The 25,761-nt window shown below is 55.9% G+C and overlaps 2 protein-coding genes across 7 annotated transcripts in view; one reads left to right on the top strand and one right to left on the bottom strand.

The window, feature by feature from the left end:
- The window catches only part of C1H11orf49 (chromosome 1 C11orf49 homolog), a 202,860-nt gene extending 186,280 nt beyond the window's left edge, over positions 1-16,580 (top strand). For 2 of the 5 annotated variants that reach the window (XM_043910964.1, XM_043910969.1), the window contains 4 exons: positions 7,720-7,805; positions 9,504-9,699; positions 12,858-12,921; positions 15,097-16,580. In XM_043910964.1, coding sequence (XP_043766899.1) covers positions 7,720-7,805; positions 9,504-9,699; positions 12,858-12,921; positions 15,097-15,861 — 1,111 coding nt within the window. In that variant the 3' untranslated portion in view covers positions 15,862-16,580. Of the gene's footprint in view, positions 1-7,719; positions 7,806-9,503; positions 9,700-10,551; positions 10,662-12,857; positions 12,922-13,170; positions 13,930-15,096 lie in introns of those variants that run through there. The other 3 variants (XM_043910986.1, XM_043910977.1, XM_043910996.1) reach the window with 3 other exon arrangements.
- Positions 15,320-25,731, bottom strand: ARFGAP2 (ADP ribosylation factor GTPase activating protein 2). Of its 2 annotated transcripts, XM_043910941.1 has the most exons (17): positions 25,580-25,731; positions 25,290-25,408; positions 24,701-24,773; positions 24,054-24,185; positions 23,886-23,966; positions 22,794-22,875; positions 22,465-22,521; positions 21,793-21,834; positions 21,397-21,449; positions 20,818-20,954; positions 20,589-20,720; positions 18,640-18,768; positions 18,426-18,560; positions 17,428-17,554; positions 17,184-17,277; positions 16,972-17,090; positions 15,320-16,472 (listed from the first exon to the last, which is right to left on the bottom strand). In XM_043910941.1, exons 1-17 carry the CDS (start codon positions 25,649-25,651, stop codon positions 16,452-16,454), a joined length of 1,605 nt encoding a protein of 534 aa, XP_043766876.1. In that variant the 5' UTR covers positions 25,652-25,731; the 3' UTR covers positions 15,320-16,451. The 2 variants fall into 2 exon arrangements, with proteins under 2 accessions (XP_043766876.1, XP_043766886.1); XM_043910951.1 differs by lacking the exon at positions 21,793-21,834.
- Between the last annotated feature and the right edge of the window lie 30 nt (positions 25,732-25,761).

The raw sequence follows: 25,761 nt of genomic DNA on the forward strand, positions 1-25,761 counted from the left end.
AGAGGAAGTGCAGGCATGGGAGGCTTCTAGCCAGCCCTGGCGCCCCCCAAAAAGTGGACTTGAAACAGGATAGCTCGCTTCCGCCCGAGAGCCTGTGTCCGGTCAGGCACTGGCTGCACTTCCTCTGAGCTATATTTTTATTCGCTATTTTGAGCTCTTCCATCACCTGAAACCAGCTAGAACACACTTAGGGATGTCAGCTAACACTGATTTTGAGTGATTATTATGTATACCAGTAATATATAACAATAGAATAGACACAGCATATCACCACAATTGAATCTTCACCAGAATCCTGTGAATTGGGAACTAGAATTATCTCCTCTTTACAGATGAGGAAACTGAAGCTCCGAGAGAAAACATGACTTGCCGAGAAAAGGAAACTTGGGCAGGGAGTTCTAGAGCTGGGTGGGATTGGATCCCGCTGAATTGCAAAAAAAAAACCAAACCAATACATTTTCTGCCACTCGACCAGGGATGCTGACCTTTAAGGGGGAATAGGAAGTTGGCAAGTCGCAGATTCAGGCTGAAAACTGTTGCTTCCTTGGCACCCACCTACCACCCACCCAGCCAGCCTGTCCCAGCTGTTGGAAGTCAGCATGGGAGGGCGAGAATAGCCAGCCCCCTCGGGACAGGCTCAGACCCTGCCAAGCGCTCTTTTCTTTCTCCACTCCAGCCGCTGCCCTGGACTCCACCCTCCACATGTTTCTGCTCAGAGCCAGCCTGAACACGAGTGCCTCTCCTTCTCCCCCAGCGCCCCATCTCTCCAGCCCCGAGGCCCGGCCTGCCAGGGTCCCTGCCGACCCAGTGGATCAGTACGACTCTGGTTGGCAGCCGCTCCCTGCTGGCTCCGCCTCAAAGCCGGAGCGGGGGGCCCCTCTCCTCCAGGTGTCAGGAGCAGCTGGCACGCTGGTAGAAGGCCTCCGGCAGGAAGGGGTGCTGAGCCAGGAAACTCCTCCTCCTGACCCTCAAGGGGGTGGGGCCAAGTTCGAGTTCAGGGTGAAGCCGCTGTCGGTGGGGTGAAGGGCCTACAGCCTGGGGTCATCACAGTCACCAAAGGCAGAGACCGAGCCGCAGCCTCCTGCCTGCCTCTCCCCACAGTTGTGAGATCCTGGTGCCAGATGCCCAGGACTCTCATGCATCAGAGCGCTAGTCTGGAGATGGACGGTGTAGCATTCGATGTTTCTAAAAGTGCCTTTTCGTGAGGTTTTTCAACAGCAAACTCTTCCCCAGTGAGAACCAGCGTTACCAGAAGCTATTGGTTCTCTCCGCCCTGGGGATGCCATTCTGTCAGAGCTAGAAGCAGCCCGCTCAGACTCTGGGGAAGTATTCTGCTTGAATATCTCCAGCAACAGGCAGCTCACTCGCTCACAAAGCAGCCACAATCGCAGAGCCAGGCGTCTTCCAGTCTCTGGAGCCGGTCTCCCAGAGCCCTGTGACGTCTCCCTCAGAGGCAGCCCTTCAAGAGTCACGGCCCAGTGTCACTTCGCCCTTCATCCTCTCTTCCCACTGAAAGATCTAAAGGCAGTCGTTGGCCCAACATCCTGATTTGCAGACTCCACCTCGCCGACCCCGTTCCGTGACTCTAGCTCATCCCTCTTAAATAAACCACCCAGAGCCGAACGTAGTGCCCAGATGTCACCTTGCCAGGAGAAAAGAAAAGGGTACCGCACCTCTTAGGTGTTCACACTTTCCCTCTCATTCAACTAATACCGGCTGAGGGCCTACTGTGTGCCCCCCCCCCCGCCCCCACTGGCCCCTGAGTCGGGCAACAAGCAGAGAGACAGCTGGGTAGACCGCACAGTCCTGGGGCCGGGACAGACCCGAACAGCGTGACAAGGTCCCAGGGCAGGGAGGCCTACCGTCACCATGCCAACGGGGTGCTCTGAGGCTGCACCCCGAAGAGTGAGGAGGCGTCAGTCAGGTCGGCGAGGAGAGGGGTGTGGAGGACAGGAGGCAGGGAAGGCTGACGGGTCTGCAACGCTGGAGTGTCTCGGGGGACACTGACTGGGGCCTCCTGTGAGTCCAGAAAGGTGAGCGGAGGCCCAGGGCAGGGCATACAGGCTCATAAGCCAGGATAAGGATGGCGGACGTTGCTCTAAGGCCAAGGGGAAGCCCATAAAGGGTTTAAAACAGAGTTGTAAAACAGTCAAATTTGCGTTTTTAAAAAGGTCTTTCTGGGAGGGAGGAGAGGGTGAGATGAATGGAGACAGTGGCATGGAAGCATATATACTACCCTGTGTAAAACAGATGAAAAGTGAAAGTAAAAGGCACTCAGTCGAGTCCAACTCTTTGCGACCCCGTGGACTATACAGTCCATGGGATTCTCCAGGCCAGGGGATCTTCCCAACCCAGGGATTGAACCCAGGTCTCCTGCATTACAGGTGATTCTTTACCAGCTGAGCCACAAGGGAGGCCCGATAGCCAATGGGAATTTGCTGTAGGACTCAGGAAACTCAAACCAGGGCTCTCTGACCAGCGAGAGGGGTGGGATGGGGAGGGAGGCAGGGGGAAAATTCAAGGAGGAGGGGACACGGGTAAACCTAACTGTGGTGTTGGAGAAGACTTGAGAGTCCCTTGGACTGCAAGGAGATCTAGCCAGTCCATCCTAAAGGAGATCAGTCCTGGGTGTTCATTGGAAGGACTGAGGCTGAAGCTGAAACTCCAATACTTTGGCCACCTGATGTGAAGAGCTGACTCATTGGAAAAGACCCTGATGCTGGGGAAGATTGAAGGCAGGAGGAGAAGGGGATGACAGAGGATGAGATGGTTGGATGGCATCACTGACTCAATGGATATAAGTTTGGGTAAACTTCAGGAGTTGGTGATGGACAGGGAGGCCTGGCATGCTGCAGTCTATGGGGTTGCAAAGAGTCAGACACGACTGAGCGACTGAACTGAACTGATGGCTGATTCATGTTGATGTTTGGCAGAAACCAACACAATATTGTAAAGCCATTATCCTTCATTTAAAAATAAATTAATTAAAAAAATAAAATAAAAAGCCTTTTTGACCACAGTATGGATATCCAATTAAAAGGAGGCAAAAATGTTACCGGAAACCATCCAATAGAAGGTCATCCAGTTGTCCTGGAAGAGGAGGTGGAGGTGGGCATCGATGAGGGTCGTGGAAGTGGAAAAGAGTAGATGGATTCCAGAGAAATGTCTGGAACAGGACTGATTGGACTGGGTGATTGGCTGATACGTGGCGGGCAAGGGAGGGAGTTTCCCGGATGTCAGGAGGACGCCCAGGCTTCTGGCTGAGCAGACTCGGAGCATGGCTGTCAATGACAGCTGAGACCCAACTGGCTTCTCTGGCAGCCAGGCCCACTGCTTGCAGTCGAGAAAACCTACACGCACGTGCTGCTAGGGTCCAGACACCTGTCCCTCAGAGAGAAAGCCTCTGCATCGCCTGCCTCCCCCAACTAGCCCCATCCACGCGTCAGCCCTCCGAGGAGCAGGGGTCAAAGCAGAGCGCACGCTGGGCTGGCCTGCTTCACCCTGACACCTCCGAGGGCTGTGCCTCTCTCTTCCCCAGCTGCCCATCTCAGAAGAGGGAGCTGGCATTCACAGTCAAGCGTGGCTGCTGACAGAGCACGGCGGCCAGTTCTGGGGCCGGAAGGGCGGGCCCTCTGCAGCCGACAGTCCTGGCTGTGGCTGAGAAGGGGAGATGCTTACGGCAGTTGGCCTGGCAGCCCTGGCGTGGCCGGGAGCAGGCCGATCAGCAAGAATGACCACTTCTGGAATTAGACGGGGCTGATGATTGTGCAGTTTTGTGAACCTACTGCACTGTGTACTCCTAAAGGATAAGTCTTACGGTATTGGAGTTACATTGCAATACAGCTCTTCCTTGACTTGCAAGGGGGTTATGTCCTGATAAAATCTACTCTAAGTTGAAAATATCAAGTCAAGAATGCTCTGGCTACCAGACCTACCAGAGATCATGCCTTAGCCCAGCCCTACCTCAACTGCACTCAGAATACTTGCATCAGCCCACAGTTGGACAACATCATTTACCCCAAAGCCTGTTTTGTCATAAAGTGTTGAATCTTGCATGTAATTGATTGAACGCGGTACTCCAAGTGAAAACAGAACGGTTGTCCGTGTCCCACCCTCGTGACTGCACAGCCAAGTAGGAGCTGCCCCTGCCCAGCATCACAGGGGAATACGTATCTTGCATCGCTGGGCCAGGGAAGGGTCAAAATTCAAAGTATGGTTTTTACTAAATTCTTCTCGCTTTCGCACCATCATCAGTAAAGTCATAAAACCTAAGCTGACCTGTTGTTAAGATGGGGACCGTTTGTATGAAATAAGTGAATAAATAGGTGAAGAGAGAAATGTTCAGACTTCTCTGATGGTCCAGGGGTTAAGACTCCGAGCTGCCACTGCGGAGGGCATGGGTTCGATCCCCGGTTGGGGAAGTTCTGCATGCTTGTAGCGTGGCCAAAAAAAGAGAGAGAAAGAGAAATAGTAAAGGGAGGTAACTGCTATAAACAGGAGCACCAGGTCCCAGGTTGATGATAAACAAGAGGAGCCAAGTAACATCTTCAAAGGCTTTGGTTCCCCTTCGTGGTTTCCTGCTTGGGGATGTTCTCAGCCCAGGGCTCTTCCCTAGTAATTAACTTCAGGCCATTCTGGTTCTTGGCTGTGCCGGGATTAGGGCAGGAAGGGGAGGGCACTGCCTTCTCTCCTCAGGGGGCCTTTCCCTCCCCCTGTGGGCGTTGGGGACGTTGGGTGCTCCCCGGGACTCTGGAAAAATGCACTCTCCCTCTGCAGTTTGGGGTGTCTCTGTCACCCCAGCCTCTCTCCCTGCCCTCTCTCTGCCTCTCTTACCCCTCTGACCCCATCCAGATGCCAGAATCCGGGCCTTGCACCCTCTCTCATCCCTTTCGCCTGCCCGTTCTGCTCAGGTTATAAGGAAAGAGGTAAATACTTGGCATCACCGATGCAACGGACATGAACTTGGGCAAACTCCAGGAGATGGTGAGGGACAGCGAGGCGTGGCGGGCTGCAGTCCACAGGGTCGTAAAGAGTCGGTGCGACTGGGTAACTGAACAGCTACTTGGCCTAAGTCTCAGCATTTGGGCCCGGGAGCCTCTGCCAGAAGGGCTAGGGCGCCCTCCTGTGGCCACTGGCAGCATTGCTTGTTCCCACTCTGGCCCTGAATTTTTTTTTCTAGAGGGAATTTTAAGGTTGAATTGTGGTAGTTCAGTTCAGTTCAGTCACTCAGTCGTGTCCGACTCTTTGCGACCCCATGGACTGCAGCACGCCATGCCTGCCTGTCCACCACAAACTCCCGGAGTTTATTCAATCTCATGTCCATTGAGTCGGTGATGCCATCCAACCATCTCATCCTCTGTCGTCCCCTTCTCCTCCTGCCTTCAATCTTTCCCAGCATCAGGGTCTTCTGGTAGAGGAGGTAGGTTTTTTCTTCCCCAAGAGATACATGAGAAACAATTAAGGTCCTAAGATATAGATGAAAAGAAGAAAAGTTAGGTAGATAATAAACTAAGAAATAAAATGCAGGTGTTTATATACTGTGAAAGAAAGAAAGTGAAGTTGCTCAGTCATGTCCAACTCTGTGACCCCATGGACTGTAGCCTGCCAGGCTCCTCCGTTCATGTCCTGTATCTTTATTTTAAAAGAGGTGGTGAGACCTAGTAGGAAGCAAGTCCATGACATGAAGAGCAAATTTACCAGCTGTGCGACCTTATTAAGCTGACTTCTCTGAGACTTAGTCTCTTTACCTGTAAAATGGAATAATCACAACACCTCTCATAGGATTGTTGTGGGATAAAATTTAATTGTTGTTGTTCAGTCACTCATTCATGTCCGATTCTTTGTGACCCCACGGACTGCAGCACACCAGGTTTCCCTGTCTGTCACTATCTCCTGAAGTTTGCTCAAACTCATGTCCGTCGAGTCGGTGATGGCATCCAACCATCTCATCCTCTGTCGTCCCTTCTCCTGCCTTCAATCTTTCCCAGCATCAGGGTCTTTTCCAATGAGTCAGCTCTTTGCATCAGGTGGGCAAAGTATTGGAGTTTCAGCTTCAGCATCAGTCCTTTCAATGAATATTCAGGGTTGATTTCCTTTAGGAATGACTGGTTTGATCTCCTTGCTGTCCAAGGGACTCTCAAAATTTAATTAACATAAGTTAAATACCTTGTGACTCAAGGCTTCCCTCGTAGCTCAGTTGGCAAAGAATGTGCCTGCAATGCAGGAGACCCAGGTTTGATTCCTGGTTTGGGAAGATCCCTTGGAGAAGGAAATGGCAACCCACTCCAGTATTCTTGCCTGGAGAATCCCATGGACAGAGGAGCCTGGCAGGCTAATGTCCATGGGGTCTCAAAGAGTCAGATATAACTTAGCAACTAAACCACCACAGGTCCATCCAAATACCTTGTTCGGTGCCTACGATGAATTAAGGACTCAGTAAATACTGCCTATTTCTATTGTTACCGTTATTACACCTGGAGACTAGATGTAGGAACCATTTCTCTCTTCCGGGAGACCTGAAGCCAGGCCAGCTGCCTCGCACAATCCCAGGGGCACCGTCCACATCATAGTCTCTCTAAAGCCCGTTCCCCAGAGGTGAGCAATGCCTGCAGTCTCTGGAGCTGATCCAGTTGCCAGTCTAGGGACTCTGACCCAGTGAGGTGGAGAGAGAATTTGAAAAACCCACGAGACAGCAAAATAAGTTGGTTTTTTGGTGGTTGTTTGTTTAAGGAAAGATAGGGCCCAGTCAGAAACAGATTGGGGAGGGGGATAGGAATTCCCTGATGGTCTGGTGGTTAGGACTTTACACTCCTACTACAGGGGACACAGGTTCGATCCCTGGTCAGGAAACTAAGATTCCCACATGCCGCATGGCTGGAAAAAAGAGAAAAGAAACATGTTGGGGGCCCGGCTGCCCGTCAGTAGATGAGCTTGGCACCCTGCCTGGCACAAGGATGGAGCCCGGCAAGTGCTCATTTCCTTCCCTTCCTGTCCTGTCTCCGGCGAGGCCCTGGGCAGAGTATGAACGCGGCTTCGCTCGGCGCCCTCTAGTGGTCACGTGGTGTTCTTCCTGCGCGAAGCCGGGAGCGGTCACCCTGTGGGCGTGGTCAGCGTGGAGGCGCAGCGGCCGCCGCGGCGCCCCTGGAGGGGGCGTGTCCCTTGACCCCCTCAAAGACAGACCCCAGGCTGTACCCCCGGCCCTCGGTGCCGCCTGTGCCCCAGGATGGAGGTGCCTGCGGCCCGCCTGGCCCTTGGTCGCCTATTAAATCTCAGGGCACTTGCCAAGACCCTTTAAACCTCTTGGCAGTTCTTTTTGCCTTTGCTGATCAGCTGTATTTATTCTGAACTAAATGGTCCTCGCTGCAGGATGAAAGGATTTACTGCTGAAGGATATGAAAAGAAATCCTGGCGGCATTACAGTGGCACCCCCCTCCTTGCCACCCCCTCCCCGCAGCCCATGTTCCATCCACTCGCTGGTGCCACAGAGACTGAAGTGGGAGCCTGCCCCCCCCACCCCAGTTCAGTTTGGTGGCAGAGCCCAGCTAACGGGGAAGTGCGGTGACAAGGAGCAGCTTGTCTGGGGGAGCCGTCTCTCCAGTGTATTGCTGTCCCAAGGGAGACTGGAGCCCCAGGAAGGGCTCACCCCAACACCCCTCCATCACACGCACGCGCACACACACGCACGCACTCTCATATTCGCTTTCTCTCTCTGCCCCTCAGGATCGTGCTCATGGACGATGCCATGGACTGCTTGATGTCTTTCTCAGACTTCCTTTTTGCCTTCCAGATCCAGTTTTACTACTCAGGTGAGAGTCTTCCCGGCCCCAGTGGCTCCTGTCGGGACCTCACTCCCCGTCCGGCCCTGGGCCCTGCCGTCTGCGTGTCTGGCCCGCACGTTTCTGCATCTCCTCCCTGCGTGGCGGGCTTCCCCGCGGGCCGCCCCGCAGGATGTCCCGTTGTCGCCGGTGGTCACACGACTCGCTCAGCCTCCTCATGGCTCAGAAAACCACGGCGCTTCCCGCCAGCAGGGGGACACATCAGCTTAAGTGATAACCGCGGTCACACCACCACCAACACACGCTCCGGGATGGTCCCCGAGGCATTTCCCGTTGAGCGAAAACGTACGGTGTGCCGGGCCCAGCGCTAGGCACCTTCATCCTCACCGCGGCGCTGAGAGGCAGGCGGTCTTTTTAAGAGAGAAGCGGACAGAGGGGAGCTGCCAACGCGCCGGGCTGCCAGGCGGTGGAGCCCAGGCCTGACCGGAGGGCCCGCCGCACCGCGCGCGCTCAGCCCCTCGGCCGTGTCAGCGGGGCCCGAGGTCTTTCCCGGGGCCCGACGCAGACGTGTGAGCGCACAGCTCCTCATCAGCGCACGCCGGTCCTCTCCCACGCTGCCCCTCGCCCCCCGGGTCCCCAGCAAGCAGCGGCTGCGCCCTGCAATCCCAGGTGGAATAAAAATGGCTGACCAGATGCCAACGCCCCCCGGCTCACACGCGGCGACGTCGGATGGAGTGCTGGGCCCTGAAGCTGCTGACTGTGTCCATAAGCAAACTTGTTTCAAACAGGCTGTTCCAGGAAACAGAGGGCTGGCTGTCCTTGGAGCCTGCCCGTGGCCTTCCTGCCAGCGGGTGGCCCCGGCCTCACTCAGGCGCCACTTCCTGTCCTCTTGATGGTGGCCCCAGGGCCCGGGCGGCAGGGGCTGCAGTCTAGGGTCTCGCCACCTGCTCTCAGCAGCTCCGGGCGTCCACTGCCCATTTCTCTGAGGCTCCTGGGCCCTGGAGAAGGAGCAGCCGCGTGTGGAGACCCTGTTCCCCTCACCGTGTGTCTGGGCTCTCTCCTCACAGCGGCCCCCAGAACAGGGCAGCCATGGGGAGGTGGGCCTTTAAGTCGGCTCATTGGGCTCAGCAACTAACACCTGAAAACTAGTTCAGCTGTTTAATAAATCAGCAGCTCATAAGCTTTCTCTCCTGCCAGGGTATTTCCAACCTGCTTCTCTTAGTCAGAGAGGCAGGTGGCCTGACAAGAGGGGTTTGCCAGCAGGAATGTGTACCTGTTCACCTTTTACATTTTTCAAAAGTATTTATAGCGTTTTCTATGCACCAGGCACCGTGCTGGGTGCTGAGTGTGGGAAAGGCTGACACGGCATGGTTCAGGCCTGTGGGCAAGGTCTGCCACTCCAGCAAGGAGACAAAGCGAACCAGTCACAGAAACGCCCTCACTGGATAAGCGTCCCAGAGGAGTCTGGGGTGCCTGAAAGCATGTAATGGGGTCTCGCCTGGTCTAGGAAGAACCTCCAGAGGAGGGGACGTGCGAGCTGAGACACACACGCATGTCATCCCTCATGAGCGAGGTGGTCACAGGAGACCGAGGGCCCCTGCTCCCCAGACGCCATGCGTTGAGGACTCACTGGGGAGCTGAGCTGACCGGCAGAGAGAAGGGGGCCCTTGGTGAGGGGACCCAGGGCATCCTCCCCGCCTGACCCGCGCCCCTCCGCCCTGTACGCAGAGTTCCTGGAGAGCGTGGCTGCCATCTACCAGGACCTGCTGTCGGGCAAGAACCCCAACACGGTGATCGTGCCCACGTCGTCCAGCGGGCAGCACCGCCAGCGGCCTTCCGCGGGCGAGGCGGGCACGCTGGAGGGCGTGGAGGCCGCGCTGTTCTACCAGTGCCTGGAGAACCTGTGTGACCGGCACAAGTACAGGTGAGGCCCCGCCTCAACCCCCTGTGGCTGCAGGCTGCGGTGGATCTCCAGCAGGCTGTTCTGAGGGCCTGAGGCTCCTAGGCCCTTGACGTATTGAATGTAAATCAGTGCCATTTGCCCCCAGTCCAGGCTGATGATTGGCAGACTTCCCAGGTGGCTCACAGGGGCGGATTGCTTCCATTTGGGCAAGACCAGATGTTATTGACCAGCTTGGGCCCCTTCTTCTTGCTGGGAGATAGATTGGTCTTGACTTTTTAGAGAGAAGGAGAAAAATATCCACTGTGCGCAAAATTCACCCTACAGAAAAAGAAGGCAGCTGTCCTGTGTAGCTGTCCTGAAGTCCCCTTGGGGACAGAGCAGCCAGCTTGTGTCTCCTCGGAGAGGAGGCATCGCCCAGCGCCTGTTCCCCATCCCCCACCCCTGCCAGTGAAGCAGTGATCAGTGAACATGCCAGCCTTTCTGTCCACAGTCAAGGCCTTGCTCCGAGAGTTCTGCCAGGCTCCCCAGGGCCTTAAGGTTCCCAGGGCAGGCAGGTCCCTTGGTTTTCGCCCTCCTGAGGGCTTCCCAGGTGGCACTAGTGGTAAAGAATCTGCCTGCCAAGGCAGGAGACGCAAGAGATGCAGTTTCGATTCCCAGGTCGGGAAGATCCCCTGGAGGAGGAAATGGCAACCCACTCCAGTATTCCTGCCTGAAGAATCCCATGGACAGAGGAGCCTGGTGGGCTCCAGGCCACAGGGTCCCAAAGAGTCGGACCTGACTTAGCGACTGAACACACCCTCCTAACCCTTAAGGTCTGGATGAAAAGAAGGCATCAGACTTAACTAGTGTTTGAATCTGTGTTCTCCCATCTAGCTGCCCACCCCCGGCACTGGTCAAAGAGGTCCTCAGCAATGTTCAGAGACTGACCTTCTACGGCTTCCTCGTGGCCCTCTCAAAGCATCACGGGATCAACCAAGCCCTAGGTAAGCCGGAGCCGGCTGCCTCCGCCCTGACGTCAGAAAGCCACGTAGGAGCCAATTGTCGGTAGACAGAGTCCCCACAGGGGATGCAGATTTGCCAGGCCTGCCTTGACTTCTAAGGGCCAGACTCTGAGGCCTCCCCTGCTCCTGTGCTGACGGACGGCCTCCCCCACCCGGGTCCTGCCCCGACATGAAGCAGCCTCCCCGGGGCAGAGGCGTGCCCAGCACCCCCACTCCCCCACCCGTAGGATCCCCGGCTCTGCTCTGGGCACTGGCCTGCAGGTTGGGCAGACACAGACTATTTAATCACTGGCTCCAGAGCTTATGTATCAAAGAGACTTGAACCCCATTTGTAAGCAAGACAAAGGTGTGTCTCAGGAGACCTTTTTTTTTCCCATCTGGGGAAAAAAAAATCTTACTAGTCTGAAAGGGAGTGGGGAAAAAGGGCGGTGGTGGATGGAGGCCGGCTCCAGCCCAGTTTTTCCTGTCCATTGTTTCATCCTCACTGGTCCACCTTCCTCTCCCACCTTCCTCCGCCCCCTCCCGCACCTGCTGCCCTCCCGGGGAGGGGCCACCAGGCTGACATCACCACCCACAGAGCTTGAGAGTGTTCTTATTTTTTAAACAAGAAAGAGCGCATCTGCCTGCTCTGTTTTTAGATTATTTTTTGGCTACACTGGGTCTCTGTCGCAGCGTGCAGTCTTTCTCTAATTGTGGCAAGCTGGGGTGCCTCTCAAGTTGTGGTGCACAGGCTTCCCATGGCGGTGGCTTCTCCTGTTGCGGCATGCCAGCTCTAGGGCAAGTGGCCTTGAGTAGTTGTGGAGCGTGGACCTTAGTTACCCGACCAGCGATGGAACTCACGTCCCCTGCAGTGCTGAACCAGTGGGAGACGGGAAGAAGCATAGGGTCTCTGTCCTCACCTGCGTCTCCCGTGTATGGAAAAGAGACCTGAGCTACCCCAGGTGCAGCCAGCTGTGGAGGGGGGCTGTCCTGTTCCCTTAGTCCTGAAGGCAACACACATACACGCACGCACTTACACACACACGAGGGTTCCATCCAACACAGTGTGATCACCACTAACTTAGAACCAAAGGCGCCAGGAAGCATCATCTGAAAAGGTCAGGAACTGAAGTAGAGCCAGATGGACAATTTTAAGGTCGAGGCTTTCCAGGGACCAGCACTGTTAACTAGCTTCTGACCAGCAGGGCAGCTCTTTTCTCTTACGTTTGAGGGTAAGAATCTATCTGCAGACTCCAGCTCTACCTTCCCTCCCACTGTTAACAGCCCCAGGAGGCACCCTGGACCCCTCCTCTCTCCTTTCCCGATGTCGGACAAAGACTGCCGTTCGTTTGTAGCAGGGGAAACCTGCTGAGTGATATCAGAGAAGGGACAGCGCCCCTCCTGGCGACTTGCGGCTGAGTGAGGAGAGCCAGGTCTCATCCTGACCCGGCCTTCCCGTCTTGCCCTGGGACCCTCCCAGAGGAGCTGAGACAGCATTTTTTACCATTCTGTCCCCAAAGTGGAATCCCCCTGATTTGGAGGCACAAAACTAAGCAACTTCTGGCCTTTGGGGCCTTGGCCATGTCCTGTGTCTCTGGCTCCTTTTCAGCTCAGTACCTGGGGCCTCAGGAAAGGACGAAACCCTCGGCACCAGCTCATGCATGAGTGCTAAGTCACTTCAGCCGTTGTTGTCTGACTCTTTGCAGCCCCAGGACTGTAGCTCACCAGGCTCCTCGGTTCAAGGGATTCTCCAGGCAAGAATACTGGAGTGGGTTACCACTTCCTTCTCCAGGGGATCTTGCTGACCCAGAGATCAAACCCGTGTCTGTCTCGTCTCCTGCACTGGCAGGCGGGTTCTTTGCCAGTAGCACCACCTCACAACATACCATCCGGTCTTGGAAGGAGCTCCTTCTGTTTGTGCAGTGACCTTGAATTTGGGGGCTGTCTCGTAGTTATGATCAGGGAGGGTGTGCAGGGGGGCTCACTAAATTTCTCCAGCGGCACCTAGGGCTTACTGCCCCCAGAGCAGATCTTAAACCTCTGTTCCCTGAATCTTCCAGATTAGCTCTCCCAGGGTCGACACTGCAGGCAGACATGACGATGAGGGGCACAGAGGCAGCTACTGGGCAGGGCACTGTCTGGCTGAAGCCTGGGTGGAGGACCCTCGCATTAAGTTCTGTGCCCCCAATTATTTCCTAGGAGCCTTGCCCGACAAAGGGGACCTGATGCACGACCCAGCCATGGACGAGGAACTGGAGCGGCTGTAAGTGTTGGGTGGGAAGATGCTGCCCCCTTGTGGGCACCAAACCTCAGTCGGATCAGACCCGACTCGGGCCACACAGCACCTGTCCGTCGGTCGGAGGGGTTGGGGGCCGGCAGAGGCCCGAGGCGGCCGCTCTTTGAATCCTTTGGGGAGGCAGCCCGTGGTCTCACTCACACGCCAGAGTGAGTGAGGGGTCCTAGTCTCTGGACACGAGGCACCTCGCTCCCTCGGGTGTCTCCCCTTCTTCAGGCTGGCGCAGATCCCAGGCCTGGTCACCTCGGTCACTGCCGGTCCAGAGGGCAGCTGCCTGCCTCCCCGCACCCCTCCCCGGGTTGGCTCCCCCTGGAGACCCCTCCATCTTGCCCGCAAAGTGGATGCAGAGAGCGATGGCTCCACTGAAGAGACAGATGAGTCCGAGACTTGAGGAGTCAGAAGGGTCTTGTCTACAGCACAGGACCCAGCTCTGGGTCCAGTTCCCAGCTCCCCACCCACTCACCTCTTCACCCGTTCTCCAACCCCTGGGACTCCAGGCATCTCCTCTCCCACCCCCGTGCAGAGCTGCCCTCTACTGGTGAAAAAGCCAAGTGACAGCCCCAGCCCAGAGACCTGCCAGAGAAGTTCTGATGATCAGCCAAGCTAAGCAGTGACCCTAGAAAGCCTACCTAAACAGCCTACTTTCTCCTGTCAGTCAGCTTTTCACCAGGCCCCAAGCTGAGGGCAGACTGAGCTGAGGCCACGGGAAGGGTGACTTGGTTTTACCCTTCTGCTGACCATCCCCATCTCCTCACAGCAATTCCAGGAACCATGCAGGGCCTTCCATGGTCAAGGGTGACACCCAGTGATGCAAGTATTAGGAGTAGCCAGGGTAGCCTACTAGAGGACTAGCCACTAGCCATAAGGTGGAGAAGGGTGGGCAAAAAGAAATTTCACTTTCAGAAACCGCTTCAAGTCTCCTCTGTGTCTAACAGTTAAATGTGTGAAATGAATAAAGTCCCTTGTGTCTGGTAAGTGGTGAGTCTAAAGCCATGAGACGGGTGAAGGGAAGGGGTGAGTTTGAGGTTTTGGTGCCAAGTTCCAGCTTTTTCTGGCAGGACTGGGAAGTTGGGGGACAGAGAGCCACTCAAGCCTGGAGACCTGCTTCAGATCATGAGCAAAGAGGGACTCACTACCTGCACATGATCTCTGCCTTTCATGGGAAAGGTGGTCACAGCTGGACAGAGCTTTCAGGATCAAGCTCAGATGGTTCAAGGCCAGGTGCCCATAACTTGAGAGACTGGCCACAAAGGGTTGCCATTGCAGTCTTTTAACCCATTTCATTAAACATTTTCTACGCACCTGCTCAGGGGTGCAGCTATGAACAAGACAGGCGGAGGAGTTACCAGCTTCCAGCCAAAGCTGGACAGTAAGATGTGTGGCCTGCAACTTCCAGAAAGTAAAACTCACCCTAGGACCCAAGCAGAGCAGGCTTCCTCCTCTGAAGCCGCCGGGCACCCACATTTTCCTAGGCTCATCCCTGCCCAGACCAGCACCCCCTGGAGAGTTCCAGGACTGGCTCCCATAGCTCTGCCTGCCCAGGGCCAGAAGTTCCAGGCCACGGGGTGAGGGCTCAGGGATCTCCAGCCTCCAGCTGACTGGGAGCCACGCAAAGCCGCTGGCTGCCTCAGTCACGTGGGGGGCCTGTGTACAAGGCACACGACCACACCCCTCCAGCCTGGGGGCAGGACACAGAAACGTCTTTATGAACACCTCCCGAGGGTTCCAAAACTTCTGATTACTCCACACTTGGGACATCACTGGCTTAGAGCCTCATGGCTCCTTCCATCCATCCATTCTCATCACCCATCTCCCAGACCAGTGGTTTACAACTGCCAAAGGTGGTACAGAGATGTTCCAGGAGTCCCATTTGGGGGAGCTGCCAGGCCATGGGTTTACATGCACACATGCACGCGCACACAGGCACGCACCTTCCTAGGGTTCCATTAAGGTCTTTTTTCCTAACTCCCCTGAGACACACACACTCTCGCTCTCTCCCCCCACCATCCCTGAAACACCCGCCCCCAGCCAAGCCTACTGCTGGGCCAGCGGCAGGGCTGCGGAGGCCGCCCGCCCGCGCACAGCTCTCGGGGGTGCCGCGAAGGGCCAACTAACGCCAGCTCTTTCCCCCGCGTGCAACAGGGTGCTGAGGTGGAGGCCGCACCGGAGCTCGCGGCAGCACAGGGCCAAGGAGCCAGGGGCCTTTGGCTGTCAGAGGAGAGACAAGCTGGAGGCCCCGCAGACAGTGCCCCCCGCTTCGGCACCAACGCCCTGCCTGTGTCAGTGGGAGCCCAGAGAGTGAGGCCAGGGGCCTGCGCGGGCAGGGGGGCAGGATCCAGAGAGGACGCTCCTCCACTCAGACCACCAGAGGCCCAGGGCCCCGTCGGGGCTTTATTCAACACCACTTTGTTTCAATACAAACAGTCCAGAAAGAAGTCACGTCCCTTTGGGGGAGGGGTGCTGGGAACAGTGGACTGCGGTGCTCGGGAGCCCAGCCCCCGTCACAGGTGGGGGGCCCAGGCTGCTGGCGGCAGGGGCAGGTGGCACCAAGGATGGCACAGTGCGTGGCCCGCGGCCGAGACCTGCCACTCCATAGGTGCCGCGAGCTCTCCGTGGGCGTGCTGCCCAGGGTCCCGAGGCCAGGATGGTGCAAAGGAAAGCCGCTTCCATCCCGCACATCCTCTGCTTCCTCGGCCAGCACTACGCTCACAGCATCCAGAGCGGAGCTCCGGGCAGAGCAGACCCACCACGGCCACCAAGCAGGGGAAGAAGGGACAGAGTCTCCAAGGGACCGCAGTCCACCACGGATGGCACGGGAGGACTCGCACACACCCAGGAGCAGGAGGAGTCCTCCGAGCGATCGCTGCAGAAAGGGTCAGCAAGACAGAAGGTCCCTCGGGCCTCTAGTCCAATCCCAAATGAAAGCTTTAGGCACCAGGTCCAGCTTCTAGCCCTTAGCAAGGCCCGGGCAGAGGCCCTTCCCGCGCCCTGCCCTCTCGGTGCCGGAAGAGGCCACAGGAGCAGCAGCAGCACGTCCACAGCCTCCCTGGGGGCTGATCCACAGCAGAACTCTTTCCAGACCTCCCTGCTGTTCCAGAGCCGGGGACCGACTACATGGAAGGATCCTAGAGCTGGCAAAACAGCCTCACACTTGTCCCTCTCCCTCCTCAGGGAAGGCCTGGAGCCAGAGTAAGCCATCCTGAGGGAATGCCCTCCCCCAGGGTGGCAGGCCAAGTGAGCAGCAGCGTGGGGGCAGGACTGCTGAGTGGAGCACACGGGGGGTGTGCAGGGAGGGGAGTGAGGGACCCGGTCTCCAGGCGGAGGTCAGGGCTGCTCCTGCCCCTTCCTCACCCGAGCTCCTCACAGGCCACCCCACTCACACCACAGGCATAAAGTAACAATTCCTCCCCAGTTTCCACAAGGCAAGCACCCCAGGCTGAGGAATCATGAGGTTTCTGCTACTGCCACCACCGAAAGTCTGAGATACGGAGCCTGGGTCAGTAAGAACCATAGCGATCCTGGGGATGATGGAAAGAAAAAAAACAAGTCAGAGTCTCTAACCTACAGCAGCTTCCCAGCGAGGAGGGAAGCTTCCCAGCAGCTTCCCAGCGAGCAGCTTCCCCCAACACACCCCAAAGGACTGAGGGGCTGCGGGGAGGGGTGAGTGAGGGAATCAAGCACCCATCTCACCCAGGCAGAGACTGTCTCCTATTTACTGTGACCTAGGAAAGGGGGTGTGGTCAGATCCCCAGGGGGAAGCCCTGCCTGATCGCACAGAAGCTCGAGAGGGAGGAGAACTAGAGTGGGGGAAGATCAGTGTAGACACGACACCATCTCAGGGAGAGGCCCAGCCCCAGGGCCCAGCTTAGAGGAAGGAAGCTGTCCTCCAAGAAGAGAAAAGGCACCCTCTCGGGCTGAGGCCACCCTGCAGCTGAGTATGGACATGGTAGAGAAGGCCACCTTCTCAGCACTACCCTCCAGTCTCCTCCCACCCCAGGTCACGCGGTCCAGCCTCACCTGCAAAGAATTCATCACACCATTGGCCAGCACGGCCATCTTCCCAGCCACAGACTTGACACCCTGCTTAAACTGGGCGATGTCAGCCGTGGGCAGCACATTCCCCAGGGACACGCTGCCTGTAAGAGGAGGGAGGGGGTGACCCAGCGCCCACAGGAAGCCCTTGCCAGCCCCCAGTGCCCTCCCGGCGCCGGCCCCGGGCCCGGGCCCACCTGCTCCGTGCGCGCCATCCACGTCCCCGAAGAGGTCTGATGAGCTGATGGCGCTGCTGCCCGAGAGCTGCTGCAGCCGGGACCTGGCTTCATACTGTGGCGGGGAAAAGGTGAGGTCTGCGGCTCTCTGTGCCACTGACCCAGAACTCACACGGGCCAAGCCACCCGGGTGCTAAAACCCAAACAGCAGGGCAGACAGTCCACTTCTGCCTGCTGCCTCCAGGCTCAGGGTGGACCACCTCACCTCAGTATCCACCTCCCGCCCGAAGAACATGTCAGAGGAGATGGCTTTGGCTCCTGCAAATTTCTGACGTGCTTCGCTCGACTCCAGGCCTGAACTCCGGCTCTCCACCTCCCTCCGGTTGGTGACTCTGAGGAGTGGACACGGGACAACGGCTCTGACTCTCCCCACCGCCTCCAGGGAAGTGTCCCTGGAGCACTGCTACCCTGCGACAAGCCGAGGCCTCCCGGCGGTGCTCCCCACAGTCCCACCTGACTGCAGCTCTAGACCTGGGGCCCTCTCTCCTCCACACTGAAGCCACGACACAGAGAACTTCCATTCCCTTCCCTAGGCAGCATGGAAACAGGGTTTGAAGGGGCCAAGGCTTCTGCCCCAAACCACTAGGATGATCCAGTTCTCAGTCTGCCTGGACTTACACCTCCTCTCTTGGTGTAATTATGAGTATCACCCTTTTACCCCCAAAAGCATCTCGGTCTGGCTGAGAAGGTGTAAGGTCACCACCACCTGACCCTGACACACACAGAGCTCGGTGTTTGTCAGTTTCATTTAACCGTAAGGCGGCCCTGGGAAGTTATGAGTTATGTCCCCATCTTCCTAATGGATTATTTGCAGATATCAGTTAATCATTACCCAGATCAACATGGAATATGCTTTTAAAAAATTCCTAGATGAGAGCCAGAGACACATAATTGTCGGGAGGTTGGGAACCGAAGCATAAAATCAGGCCCCTCCTGGCAGAAATGGACTTCAAGCACAGCAGGCTAGTTAGGCCTTCTGAGACACGAGAGCAGAGCTCAAACCCAGGCCGGCTTCCTGCACTCTCCAGTCTGGTAGCCACTAGTGGCTATCCAAATTTATTTAAGTTAAAAAACTCGGTCCCTCCATTAACACTAGGCACTCCCGCAGGACTCGGGAGCCGCATGCGTGGTGGCCACCACGCCGGCCAGCGCAGCTACAGAGCACTGCCACCAGCACGGGCGTCCTAGAGGACGGTCCTCCACCTTTCTGAAACGGGCCGGATGCTGGAGATGGTCACTTCCGGCTCCTTCTCATCCATCCTGTCCACACCCCAGGCAGCATCTGTATCCCAGCGGGAACTGAAACTCTCCCCCAAGGAGAAGGGGTTGTCCTTGTACCTAGGGAGACAGTAGAGGGGCTCAGAGAAGCTGGGTGAGGAGCACGGCAGCCAAGCCTGCACCCCAACAACAGCCTTACTTTGGAGGCCCAGAGGCGAAGGTACCAACGTCGTCAAATAAGTCCAGCTGCGAGCGGGAGGACTTGGCACTCACTGGGGTTTCCTGCTCGATCACCTGCATCTCGGACAGCACCGAGTGGGAGACGGAACTGCGGAGAGAGGCCGGGCCGGGGCGGGACAGCAGGGTGGGCATCCGTGTCGCCGCACAAGAGAAGACGCCCAGCTGCGGGCAGAAACCCGCTTCTCCCTCACTGAGCACCACCCAGAACCTTCTTCCCCTCCCTGCGCCCAGGGCTGGGCAAGGCCCAGCAGGGAGTGCTAGACCCTGTGCGGAGCTGGAGCGCACCTCCCCTGTCAACCCATCAGCCTCGTCTTCTCCAAGCAGGGTTTCCCGGGCCAACGGCCGCTTGCCTAATCTCAGTGATACTGTGCGCCAAACAGTACTGCTTTCTGTCCTCGGCTTGCTGTACCATGAGCCGCATCCTGCACCATGCGGGACACAGACAAACGGAGAGGAAGAGATGGAAGATGCCCCAGAACCAGGAAAACGAGTCTAATGGCATCACAGGATGAGTTCTTCATTAACCCATCCTTTTCTTGTTTTTTAAAGAACAAAGCATTTCAAACTAGAGTCTGGCCTTACGCACTAAGACCTGAATCTGCTATCTGGTTTCCTAAGGAGAAGAGGCACTGAATTTGGCAGGCAGTACCAACTCGCGATGCCTCTCTTCCCTGCTGTGTTAAAACTCCACAGAGGCATTTTAAGGATTAGTTTCATTTAAATAAATTCATTAAGATCTACAGCTTTTGGCTGGCAGAACTCTACAGAGTGACTATTTTGCAACAGAGTTTTAAACAGGGTAGGCTAGGTTTAAATAAGATTCTACTGCATACAAAAAATAAAAAAAATTAAGTATAGCCTTTAACCCAGTAATTTCTGTGACCAAAACAGGGACGAGGAAGAGACGCAACCTGGAGTAAATTTTGTTTTCCTGATTAGCTGTGGGTCACACTAGTAGGACACAGACTGAAAGGGAATAATTGAAATCTAACTCACCACACCCTGAAAGATTAAGTAGAAATACCCAGCTTTATCTTTTACCTGAGGAACACAGTATAATGGCTACAAATGCTGAATATGAAAGAGTTCTATATTCAAAATCTAGTTGGACCAATTACTAGTATTTTGGGCTTCAAGCAAGTTGCTTAACTGCTCTGAGTCTCAATTTTCTCATTTGTAAAAAGGGATAATAATACCTCCTGCATAGGACTTGTGTTTAAATAAAGCCACTGGCGAAGCTCACACCCTGGAGAGGAGCAGGCACCACTTAGCACAAGCTCACCGTAGCCAGGGTTTCTCACTCTGGCACTGCCAGATATGCTGATTTTTAAAAGAGATTTAAAAAAATCTAATATTACTGAAATCTCCAAACGCTAACTCTCAGTGTAAAGCAAACAAAACGCCTAGGAGAACTGGTGAGCAGCTGTTTCTGTTTAAGAAAACCACAGCAACCCAAACCCAGTGGTCCTGAAACAGGAAGGGCACCACCCAACCAGGGGCATCTGAGAGTCCGGGAGTATTTCCAGGTGTTACGGGAGCTGTCAGCACTAACAGCCTTTAGAGGGCAGGGGTCAGAATACTGAAAGCCCTGTGATTCCTGGGAAGATCCTGAGAAATAAAGAACTGTCCTGCCATCCAAAGAGCCGTCAGCGCCCTCATGAAGAAACACAACCCTGGTCTCTCAGACGGTCGAAAGAGCACCTGATCCTGTGTTTTGACTCGTTAAACAAATACTTGGCGAGCACAAACCTACCACATGCCAAGCACTATACTAGGCGCTTGAAGACAATAAGCAAGGCCATCTATTAGCCTCAGAGGAAGACTGAGCTGAGAATACTAGGAAGAATCTCCAGGGGTTCCCTGGAGAGCAATGGCATTTCCCTGCCGCACCCCAAAGCTGAACCTCACCTTCGGGACACCAGTCCCATGCCCAACCTCTCGGCCTGCTCTCGCTTCTTCCCTTCCAGGTTCTGCAGCTTCTTCTCCTCCTTCTTACGGTCAATCTGGAGCTCCTGGTAGGCCAGACGCATGGAGGCAACCCTTTGAAGGGACAAGCGTGCCAGAGTTCAGCAGACATCCTGACCTGTCCCGCCCGCCCAACCCCACGTAAGCCGGGGCCTCTCTGGCAGACACGCACATGGACTCCTCGGCCTGCTTCTTGGCATCAGCCGCCTGCTGTTCACGGAGCTTCTCTGCCACCTGGGCCTGCCGCTCAATCTCGCTGAAACTCTGGCTACTCACCTTCTGGGCCCCTAAGCCCTTCTTGGCACCCAGCTGGGAAGAGAATCATGTGATGAGAGTTTTGCCAACCACAATGTCCTCTGTCCCCTCCTCCCCTCCCTGGCATGGAGGGGACACCCCCAAGGAAAGGGCTCCTTCTTAAAGTTTAGTGTTTAAAAACAAAAAAAAAAAAATAGGAGCCCACCCGCATGGTGGAGAGGGAGAAAAGTGGTTCTGCCTGGAGGCAGGCATGAGGCGGCCCACACAACCCCAGTGGAGGTCTAATGCTGCCAGGCCCGGGATGAGCCAAGCACTTAGGCACACAGTCTCGCTGACTCCTCCTAAGAGCCCTTAAAGATAGACCTCTTGACAGCCCTTTCACAGCTGAGCTGCAGAGAAGCTACGCACCTTTACCAAAGTCATACAGTCATTTACCAAAGTGGTCGGATCTGACCCAGCCCCTAACCACCCTGCCATACTGCCTCTCCCCACCTACCCCCTTCTTCACTGCTGCTGGCTTCTTCTTGCCAATGAGGGAGGTTTTCGGTTCTGTGTGAGGAAGAGGGTGGGGCATGAGCAGAGACAAAGGGACATCAGAGGCGGCAGCTCGGTCCCCGCCATGCAGCTTCCTGGCAAGAGCTTCTATGAAGAACAGCTTCAGGCAAAGAAACGCACAGCTGCCACCACCAGCTCCAGCCAATGGTGTCAGGATGTCCAAGCCAAGATGGACACGGTTAGGGGCGGTTACTGACTCCCAGCACATGGACGTAAGGACCCAGACCTGAAGCACCAGAGACAAAGGCCCTGACCCCACACACAGACTGCCAGGCCGGGGCGGCGCCACACACCAGCCTCCGGCATGCAAGGGGCTCCCGAAGCAGCAGGAGGTTACCTCTGGCAGGAAGAACCCCTTTAGGTGACAGATACATGGACTCTGGAGAGAAACAGATTCGTGGCTAACAGCAGGCCCTACCCCAGAGCCTCCATACAGCTCCCAAGCCCAGAGGCCTCTACAGAGCCTCACACCAGACCCAGGCCACACCAGCCTTCTCACAGGATCGTGACGGTCACTCTGATGGTTTCCGGTCCCAACCCCCAAAGGCCAACAAAACAAACCAGGGCAGCAAATGGATCGTTCACCCTGAATTAAGTCTGAAGGACATCAAGAAGACAGAAAAGAGCTGAAAGGCCAGGGACTGGCTAGGAAAGGGCCGCGTCGCCTCTAGCCGTTAACAGCTCAGAGCTGTCCCCATGTCATGGAATGGACCAGAGAGGCCAGTCTTGCACCAGCCTCCAGGGCTAGGTGTCCAGCCTCATACCGGCCAGACCCAGGCCCACACGCTGAGGCAGACCCCAGGCCTGGGACACCATCCGCCAAGGGCCTGCTCTGAAGTCCCTTCGGTCAACGCTGCAGCCACAGCTTCAATCTCAGGCCCCACTCCAGAAAGACAAGAAGTTCGGTCTCCTGGGACCTCAGTCCACACAGGCAGCAGCAGATCTGAAAAGAACTCCCATGGCCCACACGCTCCCAAGACACCCCACTCCTGCCAGCTGGTATACTGACCCAGAGAGGCTTTGGGTGAGGTGCCAAGCAGGTCCATGTTGGGGCCATGCTCCGGCTCTGTGAATGCAATGGTGGAAATTAGGTGTGACACTCAAAAACTTCCTATGAGCTGCTCTTAAAAGTGACAGCACTGCTTTCCTCAGCTTTCTGAGGCCACCAAATAGAGAAGGAATTCCTACCACTTTCCCTAGGGGACTTAAGTGACTCCCAACCCACCCAGAGATACACAAGACTCCTCGCTTCCATTCCCTTGGTCAGGTGTCCCACTCCTCTGCCCCAAGCCCTTTGCCAAGACCAGGGTGCACGGCTGGAACATGGGCTGAACTCACGTGCCAGACCACTGCTCTCTGCAGACGGGGCTGGCTGCTGGGTCTCTGATGGGTCGGTGGCTGGTACATTCCAGGCCGGGGGCTGAAAGAACCAGATGACAGAAGCCTCAATGAGCCATTCCTGCTGGCAAAGAGCACCAAGTACCTTGGGGGTACAAGGCCCTACTCCAAGCCCGTGAGGAAAAGAAACTGGAGGTTAGCGAGTAAAATTATAGTTGCTATTCACCATGGAGGGCTTTCCCAGTGGCTCAGACATTAAAGAATCAGCCTACAATGTGGGAGACCTGGGTGTGATCCCTGGGTTGGGAAGATCCCCAGAGGAGGACATGGCAACCCACTCCAGTATTCTTGCCTAGAGAATCTCCATGGAGAGAGAAGCCTTGTGGGGGCAACAGTCCATGGGGTTGCAAAGAGTTGGACACACTGAGCGACTAAGCACAATGGAAGAAAGCAAAACAAAACTACAGCCATCACCACCTCTTCACTACTTACTTACACCCAAAACCCATTCCCCTAATCGAATAACCACCAACAACCAATGGGCACTCACCATGTGCCAGGTACAAGTCTTAGGGGCTTTTCACATATAAATACGTTTAATTATCACAACAAACCTATGTGATAAATAGTTCTCCATCTTAGAGACTGAGGTTTTAACACATTAGGTATCTTACCCCACACTAGAAAAGCCAAGCAGAGAAGCAGGGATCCAAACAAAGTCTGACTTGAGCACCCAGCACCAACAGAGGGAAACCTCCAGGGGTGGGATGCTTGGGAGGAAATCCTTTCACATAAGGAAAGAATCCAGAAAAAGTTATTTGGGTTCCTGATATCTCTTGAGCCTTCAAGTATCTTCTCATCCTCCCTAGCACCCCACTTTATAGGGTTCTGTTCCTAAGGAGGGCCACACTGCACCCCTATTCATGGAAGGAGGAAAAAGCCAGCTTTACCCAGCAGTGGGCCCCACACATTCCCCGTAGGGGATATCACACCAAGGTGATCAGGATCCATGCCCGTGACTGTGGGCCTCGGCCTCGGTAAGTAAACCACCTGTCAGGAACAACTGTGGGAAACATTCCTGTGGGCACTCACTTGAGTATGTTCCAAGAAGAAATCGGACTCCTTTTTCTCTGGGGAGTGACTGGGAGCAGTACTCACACTGTCTATCCAAAGCTAGAAAGGAGAAGACACCACTGAAACACAGGACTCTGAATATGCCCACTCCCCCCACGACCCCAGCCCCAGGGAACAGGCACTCACATCAGTGCCATGCCGAGCCAGGGCCGCGCTCCCCAGCTGGCGGATCTTCTCTCGGTACATCTGGGCAGCTCGACTATTATACTTAGTGTTGGCATCATTGGCTGTGCATCCATGTTGGCGGAAAAAGGCTATCTGGTGAGCCAAGAAGTGAGAACATGCTACAGGCGATTTTTCCCAGAGCAAAAGAGGCACCCCGACCCCCAACACACACACAACAGCCCCGTTATTACTCAGAATGATACACACTGCTGACACCAGCAGTTTTTCACAAAGTTCCTCAGAAACTCCTGCAAGATAACACAGCCACCCATCCTGTAGGATGAATGTCTGAAGCCTAACCCTCACTCAACTCTGCCTGGGAACAGCATGATACACCCATCCTTCCTCCAGGCCGACAAGAGCCAGTCGACTGTGGAGGCCCCAACTCCATTGGCCTCTCCCCAAGAATGTCTGTCCCGGTTAGTTTGAATCCAAAGCCCCTTTGAGAAGAACAGTGACCAATGTCCAAGTTTAGAGAACAGCGTACAGAGCTGCCACAGACCAGAGAATCCTCTGAACAGAAACAGAGAGGGCCTCCAAGAAGTCACTGAGAGGTGAGTACCCGGACAGAAGAATGGGGGCAGGAGGATGGTAAGGAGGAGCTTTACCGCATTGGCATTCCCGCCGACCTGCATACACCGCAGCTGGAACCAGCTCCAGTTGGAATCCAACTCTGTGGACCTGTGTGCAAGGGCTGTGTGTCACCTACCAGCAGGTTCCAGGAGACGCTTCCCTGAGAGACCCACACCTGTCATTTGGCCTCGGGTTGCAGTAGGCACCCCAAAACCGTCCCCAGCCACCACCCTGTCTCCTCCACTCCACCCTGTCCGGGAGAGCTCTGCTCCACTCTCATGTAGTCAAAAGGGTACTAACTGTTTTCCAGATGCGAAAGGAAATGGAGGCTTCGACTCGGCCTTCCTCTTAAGGACAACCAGAGTCTCGCTCCAGCGTATCACCAACTAGATCAACTTAGGTAACTCTCCCCCCGAAACTAACATTTCGAGGGTCGAACATGACTACCAGTAAAGAGTTCTGACCCAGACGCGGACACGAACCGCCAGTGTAACAAGAGGCCCACACCAGCGGTTCCCTCCCGTGAGAGTCTGGCGAACACTAAACTCAGGGCGGTCCAAGTCCAGGCAGCCCACTCTCCCCTGCCGAGCACTCAGGTCCCGGCCAGCCGCGAGAAGACCCCACCTGATGAAGCTGAGATGGACGCCCAGGGAGCGATGCACCCCGGAGCAGTCAATGCACAGAAAAACACCGTACGTGATGCTGGCCCAACTCGGATTCTTGGCGCCACAGTCGAAGCAGGCCTGGGCAGAGAAGGAAATGAGAGAACGGTCAGGGGCCTCGAGTCGAGGCCGGGCGCTGACAACCCAGGAAGAGAAGCCCGCGCCGGCCCCTCCCCGTCCCTCAGACGCCAGGGGAGCCGGGGGAGACCCTCTCGGCCCGCCCGGGGCCCCGCACGCCTCCCTCTCCCGCACCTTGTTGGTCGGAATTGCGCGAAGCCTCTTAAAAAGCGTCTGGATCTCGGTTTTGCTCGGCTCGGCCGCCATTTTCTCTCCTTCCCAGAACAGCAGCGCGACCGACGGGTCCCGCCACGGGCCAATCCGCGGCCGCCAAGGCGGGTCAGCGGGCGGGCCTCAGCGGAGGCCGGCCCGCCGAG

Source organism: Cervus elaphus, chromosome 1 (genome assembly GCF_910594005.1).
Source record: "Cervus elaphus chromosome 1, mCerEla1.1, whole genome shotgun sequence".
Classification (NCBI taxonomy): Eukaryota; Metazoa; Chordata; class Mammalia; order Artiodactyla; family Cervidae; genus Cervus; species Cervus elaphus.

Coding starts and splice junctions, on each gene's coding strand:
- ARFGAP2 (XM_043910941.1), bottom strand. CDS start 25,651: ATGGCGGCCGAGCCGAGCAAAACCGAGATCCAGACGCTTTTTAAGAGG. Junction 21,450..21,792: donor AGGGGTTCTTCCTGCCAGAG/GTAACCTCCTGC, acceptor TTCCTCACACAG/AACCGAAAACCTCCCTCATT. Junction 18,769..20,588: donor ATGGGACTGGTGTCCCGAAG/GTGAGGTTCAGC, acceptor CTCTCTCCGCAG/TTCCGTCTCCCACTCGGTGC.